The sequence below is a fragment of the Hypomesus transpacificus genome, chromosome 8 (genome assembly GCF_021917145.1).
Source record: "Hypomesus transpacificus isolate Combined female chromosome 8, fHypTra1, whole genome shotgun sequence".
Classification (NCBI taxonomy): domain Eukaryota; kingdom Metazoa; phylum Chordata; class Actinopteri; order Osmeriformes; family Osmeridae; genus Hypomesus; species Hypomesus transpacificus.
Window position 1 is genome coordinate 5,410,802 of NC_061067.1, and position 7,727 is coordinate 5,418,528.

The 7,727-nt window shown below is 43.3% G+C and overlaps 2 protein-coding genes across 2 annotated transcripts; both read right to left on the minus strand.

Moving 5' to 3' along the window:
• Positions 1-55: 55 nt before the first annotated feature.
• fastkd3 (FAST kinase domains 3) lies at positions 56-3,525 on the minus strand. Its single transcript, XM_047024004.1, has 7 exons — positions 3,452-3,525; positions 1,437-2,930; positions 1,229-1,314; positions 966-1,140; positions 811-880; positions 588-702; positions 56-276 (listed from the first exon to the last, which is right to left on the minus strand). Exons 2-7 carry the CDS (start codon positions 2,896-2,898, stop codon positions 178-180), a joined length of 2,007 nt encoding a protein of 668 aa, XP_046879960.1. The 5' UTR covers positions 2,899-2,930; positions 3,452-3,525; the 3' UTR covers positions 56-177.
• Positions 3,526-4,025: 500 nt separating this feature from the next.
• Positions 4,026-6,732, minus strand: myl12.1 (myosin, light chain 12, genome duplicate 1). Its single transcript, XM_047024065.1, has 4 exons — positions 6,636-6,732; positions 5,286-5,495; positions 4,707-4,868; positions 4,026-4,492 (listed from the first exon to the last, which is right to left on the minus strand). Exons 2-4 carry the CDS (start codon positions 5,467-5,469, stop codon positions 4,320-4,322), a joined length of 519 nt encoding a protein of 172 aa, XP_046880021.1. The 5' UTR covers positions 5,470-5,495; positions 6,636-6,732; the 3' UTR covers positions 4,026-4,319.
• Between the last annotated feature and the right edge of the window lie 995 nt (positions 6,733-7,727).

Sequence of the window (7,727 nt, forward strand, 5' to 3'; positions counted from 1 at the left end):
GATCTCATTTTAATTAACTGCAAGTTCAAACCATTATGAATATTACAATATACTAACTATCCAATATTGTTATTGTATTTGGACACATCTTTCCACCAACACACTTTAGCACGATAAGTTTATTTTGCTTTCGTAAATATATTGCTGATACACTCAAACAAGGAATATATAACAGTATCACCAACTTAGCCTGTAACTGTGAGGGAATATCTTTTTGTGGAGATACTGAACTATCTCAGTATGGTTTCGCAACTTCTCAAATTCATAGTAAGGAATCTGGAAAAGAAGGAGATGAGAATCATGTCATGGCAGAACAAACCTGACTATCCAGAACACTTGCACATTTGTCAACAAAGAACAGACAAAGCTGTCATACCAGACAGAAGAAATCAAAAGGAATACTAACAGCAACTGGCAAACAGAAAACTGGTGACAATGAACAGCTAGGACACTGAAACGGAACATTGGCAATCACAAGGTGCCAGATGCAACACTCAGGCAAGCACATCTGTAGTCAAAGCACTCGTTTTCACTAGACTATACATGCTTCAGTTATGGATACCGGGACTGCATCATAGGTTGCTAACCTGAACAACTTCATATCCCAGGAGTCTTAGATGCCTCTGTTTAATGGCCTCTTTTCCAAGAAGCTGCCTTGCATTTGAAGCGAACCGTTTGTGCCCATCAATACAAATCGCAATCCTGGAAGCATAGATAAAACATAAAGAAACATTCAAGCATTAACACTGCCGCACACAAACACAAAAAATGTTATGGCTTTATATTCTAGAAGAATGAATATGTCTGTACCTCTTGTATACGTCTTCTGTGTGACTAGCAGGTAAAACATATCCTTCCTCATCAAGCTTTAATTCCACATCTATAACAAGATGGCAAACATCAGGCAACATGTCTAGCAAGTAACATTAAACCATATTGAATGACAGGCATATTGTCTGTACTACCTATGGTGTAACGGTAAGGAGTGAGGACTTTAGATGCAAAGTATGCACGAGACCCGAGTAGGTCCACAAGGCCATTCTTGACATAGTTATAGAGTTGACTGTCCACCTGAGTCTCCAGGGACCGCCCAGGGGTGAGAAACGACTTGACCCGGTACTTGGGAGGGAGCCTAGGACCCTGAGGAGATTAAAAAAGGTATGGAGGGAGTCAAACTCAACAGTTCCAAAACAATATTGCTGACGGGTGTTTAACTCATGTTACCTACCTCATAGAAGGGACACTCGAGCTTCAGGGACATGTAGAGCTGAGTAAGTTGTGCCAAAACAATGCGGTCCATACCTTCGTCTTTGACTGGAAAACGTGGAGGAAGCAGAGGTATTTCACACATAGCGACATCTGTACAGTGTCAAGACTCAAGAGGGAATGTCCATTAAATTCCTTTGAAGTTCTAGATGTACTGTAAGCTCATTTACCATGTAGTTGCTGGAGGAAGTACTTGTTGAAGACCTTGGAGACAAAGTTGACAGGGTATCTCTCCACCAGGATGCAGGTGTGGAGCAGGTTGAGGAGGGTCTTGGGCTGAAAGTGGGAAAAGCGCCTGTGCAGGATGGCCTCCACTTTCCTGAACAACTGGCCAGCGTTTGGTGGTAGGTAGCCCAGCTTGCCGAATGGCATGATCTGATGGGCCACCTGGCTGGTGGTGTAGTCATCTGCTCGGTACACAAAGCTCTCAGCCACGGCATCAAACACAGGGAGGGACAAGATGTTCCGTCGCCCAAAATACTGCATCACCTTGGAGACCGTCTCTGGGTGTGAGGTGAAGGCCATGCTGGGCACGTACCTCTCCATGGCTTCCACAAAGTGGTGATCGCTGTGACCAAAGTGCATAAGAGCCCCAAGGACTACGGTCAACTCCTCATCCCTGAAATTGGGTACATGCCTTACGGCCTGCTTGCACAGGCTGATCACCAGGGGCATGGCCTGGGTCTGGTTCAGTACCACCAGAGCACCCATCACCCTGCTGACTGCAGGTGGGTCCATAAGGTAGGCGATTGACATGGCATGCAGATGCATTGCATGGAGGAGACCCTGATACTGTCCTTCCTTACCAACCCCGCCCTGCAGAAGTCCATAGACAGCAGTGAGCTCTGCTAGGCTCCACTGGCCAGGCTCCTGCTTCTTGACCTGCTCCATCACTTGCTCCAGCATCCCACAGCTAGGGCCCTCCAGGGCCAGCATGGCCTGCCCTAGGGTGCACAGCTGGCCAACACTCATCTGTCCTTTGTCCAGCCTCTCCTGGCTCTCAGACACCAGCCGCACCACCAGTGTGCTCCAGGGGTCCAGGTAGAGGCGGGTGCAGCCAAGCAGGGCTGACACCAGCCCAGCGTCCGTCAGATGGCATGAGTCCTGCTCCAACTGGTAGCACAGGGCCCTGAGAGTGTCCTGCTCCAGAACCGAGGGGTCCTTCAGGCAGTGGGTGTCCTTCTCCAGGTCAGCTACTCTGTGCAGCACTGCAGCTGCCATGTTGTCAGACATGATCTCCATGGCACCAAGCAGACGGAAGACCTGCCGGGATGAAGAGCAGCTGTCCAGCCGCACCTGGAAGGCCTGCTCGTCGGCAGGAGCGAGCCCGTGGAGCTGGCTCAGACAAAACCGGAGGGCTGAGTCTTTGTGGAGGCCCACAGACCCAGTGTTGAAGAAGGACGGGTCCCTGATGATTGTGGACAGGCTCATCCTCCCCAAGTTTGGCTGGAGCTTCTTACAGCCATGTCTCTGGATGCAGCGACCAGCTGAGGTCCAAAGGCAGGCCACACAGAGGCGCTCCCGGGCCCGGCACGGGGCACTCAGGAATCTGGAGATCTGTCCCAGATCAGAGCAGAGGTCTTTCCCCGTCTGTCCAAGCAGCTGAAGCCTCTGGATCACCTTTAAAGCCATGGCATGGGCCCAGAACTTCCAACTCAACGGACCTGTAGTAGCAACTAACTGAGTACATTAATGTTCCAAACATGTAGACTTTAAACAATTTCATACTATCGCCACAAATAATTATCCTACTTAACAAACTGTTCAGAAGAAATCTGCAATCATCAAAAATGACGTAAGAACTAATCAAGTTCCCAACATGAAGTTATTTAACCTTCAGAGTGGTTATCAAATGACAGCGCAAGAGTTACATAATTAAAATTAGCTAAACACCATGTGGATAAGTAATTGAAACCGCCTGAGAAACCGTTTACTGAAGAAATTCGGTGGAACCGACTTGCTGATAAAGAACAAGTGCAGAACATGCAAAACACATGTAATTTGCCCTTGTGTGGCTAGCGGGTTTGCTAGCAGTTTGAGGTTAGCTAGCTATCTTTCAACTTATAAAAGAGCAGCAGTTAAATCGTTGGTCAATTTTGCTTTAACGCAATACGTGTTACGTTTGCCATCAATTGTTAAACTTTAATTTAAAAAAATCTCTAGTTCAGATGTGGAAATGGCTTACCGTTCAAGACATAAGTCCCGTTGAAACGATGCCGAAAGCCCGAAACCAACTCAACGTGGTTCCGTAGGTCAGGTGCCCTATCATGATTGGCTGTACTAAAAATACGTACTTAGTGACGTATTGTGTTTCATAAAGCTTCGTATGTCCACTAGGTGACAACATCGTACCAAGGTTGAATCTATCGTAAATTCATGTTCAAGTTCGATGTTGCCTTGTTCTATCGGACATCATATATTTGCTTGAGTAAATACTCCAGTCCTAAAACATCTATAATACATATTTTATTCCACACCATTTCCTGTAGAGCACCTACAATGCAGCAAAGGAACACATCTTGCCATTCCAAAGGATCTAAAAGAAACGACGGCTGTGATAGGAATTACTCATCTTAAACGTGGTAGGCATTGGAATGGTTCACTTTTACAGTAGTTCCCTCTTCAAATCAAGCCCCTACATGTTGGAGCATAACTCAAAACTAGTCAGTTGCAGGAAAAAACAAGATGCTTTCTGACCATAAAGAAGCCTTCAGACAGAAGAGGGTTTATTTTAACTGTTTTATACAGAGCAATGAATACAAGTTGATATAGTACTTTATTTAAAAAGTTTATATTTATTATAAAATGTAAAAATTCTGCTAAACCAGGCCATTTGAATAGTTGGTGTTCCATAGTTGCATGTCCACTTTCAAAATCTTTGAATCATGGACCAGCATATTATTACGTCTGTCTTAACAGTAACTTAACAGTCACATTTGCCTTGTTTAACATTGGGTGGGGGTAGGGGGCTTAGAGACCGAGACATGCAGCACGATGATTTAGCCGAGGTGAAGGAAGTGGAGAGAGCGTGGAAACTATATGATGTGGCCGTCTTAATCGTCCTTATCCTTGGCACCATGTTTCAGGATGCGTGTGAACTCCACATAGTTGAAGTTGCTCTTCTTGTCAATGGGTGCCTCTCTGAAGAGCTCGTCCACCTCCTCGTCTGTGAAGCGGTCTCCCATCGTGGTCAACAGCTCTCTGAGGTAATCCTCCTGGATGAAACCTGAGGGGAGAGACAAGGCCACCTCAGATGACTTCAGCTCCTCCAATCAATCATCCCCCTAACGATGCAGTATACTTCTAATTTAAAATAATTTGTAAAAACATTTGACACTTCTTGATAATTACTTTTAGCCTTCATATGTTAAGATCTAAGATTCTGCACATCAATTGTATTCCAAAAGTGCAGAGAGACAAAGACAGATATCCTTCCTTACCAGTGCCTTCCTCATCAAAGCAGGCGAAAGCATTTCTGATTACATCCTCTGGGTCTGTGCCGTTGAGTTTCTCTCCAAACATGGTGAGGAACATGGTGAAGTTGATGGGCCCTGGGGCTTCAGTCATCATGGCCTCCAGGTAATCTTCAGTTGGGTTTTTCCCTGAAAAAAAACAATCACGGTTATTTTAACAATTGATCAGTCTGGATTCAAAAATGTACGCAAAACATGGGTTCACAATTAACATTAGAAAGACATTTTAATTTATAAACAACAGAACAGGTTGGGTTAAATGCAATATCTATTGTGTGAATATTCCTCCCTTGAATCCCTTCTGACTCCTCCTAAATACCAGCTGGGGGCCACACCTTCCAGCCTGAGGAAATACCTTACTTAAAAGCCCAATCCCTGTCTACAACACAGATGAGAGTCTCTGGCTTCTCCAGATCAAATGGGTCAAATAAACAAGATGTCAACCACTGGTCATTTTACACAGGATCACAACAGTAGTACAAAATCTCAACCAGAAAGAGAGATGGCCAGTATCTGACCAAGTAAGGAGCTTTAAATGATGCTTACCCAGTGAGGCCAGCATGTCGTGCAGATCCTCTTTGTCAACAAACCCATCACGGTTCTGATCAATCATGTTGAACGCCTCCTTGAACTCCTGGATCTGAGACTGGTCAAACATGGCGAACACATTGGAGGTAGCACGCTGGGGGCGCTTCTTGGTGGTCTTTCCCTTTGCCCTTTTGCTCGACATGTTGGCGGCTTTTGTATTTTTTTTATCTGTCAGGGTAAAACATGTACAATGTAACATACTTAACATTTAAAAATTCATTTCTTCATATAAAACACATCCACACCAATAAAGTATATTAAATTGTTCATCATAAAATCGAAAACCAATTCATAAGGCATATTGTAACTCATGGGCTTCTGAAACACAACATTACCACACAAAATAGATCATGCAATTACCCCAAATAAGATCCAACCAGTAATGCCCAGCTCTCTGGCTTTGGCAAGTTAATCTAATTCTGAAGCAATGATTCCCCAAGTGGGGTGTCCCTCACTGTGCTATAAATGGAAAAGTTCTGCAGCTTCTAAGATTGTTCTAGTTGTTCCTTTAATACTGCGGGGGAAAAACTAGTGATGTGAGGACATATTGCCTTTTCAGGCAAGACCACCCAAGACCTCCTGTACACAGACTGGTCGCTCTGCCTTCTACCCTCTGGCATGTACCGACTGACAGAACAGATGTAGACCTAGACTAACTTGAATAGCCATCTTCAATATTTTGGACCGTTGATCCACTCTTTTGGCAACAACAGACGTGTTCCGTTTGGTCCCGTCGTAGTCATACGGTCAAACATTAGTTGCCAAGTCTTAAATGGTTGACTCGTTGATATGTAGTTTTAATCATGTTTGTCTGTATTCGTGGTCAGAAAGGCACCAAATAATGGTGACGTTTCCCCGTTTTGAGGCCTATTTTAGTGCTAGCAAGCTAGCTTACTGGAAATAAAAATTGTATATTGCCGTGCTGGTACTAGCTAGCTAACATTTGTCAGTGTGCCAGGGCTAGCTTACTAAATAGCCGTTAGCTGTATATATTTATCTAGAATGTTAACTAAATAAACCACGTTAATGTTGTCTAAACTAACAGCTATCAACCATTTAAAACAATCAACGCTACTGTATATACCAAGACAGCGGGGAGCTACAATAGCAAGCGTTAGTCAATTTGCTATTTAGCTGGCGGCTAGTTAGACTACAGTCAAATTAGTCCGTTAGTGATACAAAGTAGCAACATGAATTTATATGAATTTGCTCAATCAATCTGCAATGCCATACTGATTAAACAGGGAATTTGCAAGATTTTCTTCTTTCCAAACATACATTTATAATATTGTAAATACGTAGCCTTACCTGACGAAAAGAAAGAATAGCCTACTAGCCTGTGCTGTGCTCCGTCTCAACCACCGCCCTAACTTCCTGACGATTAAGTTGGTTCCGGACAGGAAATCTAGATCATACCAACTGTTTCAAATAGGGACCACTTCCAACATAAAACGTAGTAAATACTGTATCATTATTAAACGTATGTCATAGTGTATTTTATAGTATTATATTCCTTTTTATAAAAGATTGACAGGCATATGTGCTTAACAGTGTACAATTACGACCTTATACATTAAAACTGTCTGTTCATACACCCCCAAAGAGTCAATGTCGCTTTCCGAAAACAACCATTCCCTCACAAGCTTGCCTGCGTCTACATTCTTGGGTATGTCCTTTTAAGGAGAGAAGGAATGTGTCTTCCTGAATGTGTTTGGGATGTGTAATCATTAGTAAGATAGGGTTTATCTCAGGTGTAACTACGATGTAATTGTGGTATTGCGGCAGTATTTAAGTACCCCATTCGACATAGTTCTTCCGCAAGCAACTTAAACAAATAATGAACAAAGTGACATTGAAAGATTAACTTTTCAAAATTAGATATGAAATTGAAACTCTTTAAAAGGTGACAACTTCACATTCTAACACAGTGTACATATGCATATAGTACAATACATGAAGGACAAAAGTTGACTGTGTGGATAATAATAGATGCATGTGGGGTACATGACATGGCAACCGGGTCAGAGAACAGTTGGTACCCCAGTGCCACTTGGGAGAAAGCTTAATGGCGATGATCCCAAGCAAGAGAGCCCAGTGGAATATATGAGTCACTGGTTAAAATGGGAAACTTCAGTAACCTGGTTTGTTCTTGATCACAGACCCCTCATGAAACAATTCATCTAAGCCACATGAACATTCTCATTAAAGGGTAAAAAGCTTACAGTGTATTCTGCAAATGTGAGGCACTGGCATTCAAACATTCACAGAGGCCTTTGAAATGTATAATAAATCCTTGGTGTTACAGCAATTGTTTACAGTTCTTCTAGACATGATGCCAGTATTTAATACATTTCCTGGGAGATGTTAACCAACATTTATCATAACAAGTTCAGATGACAG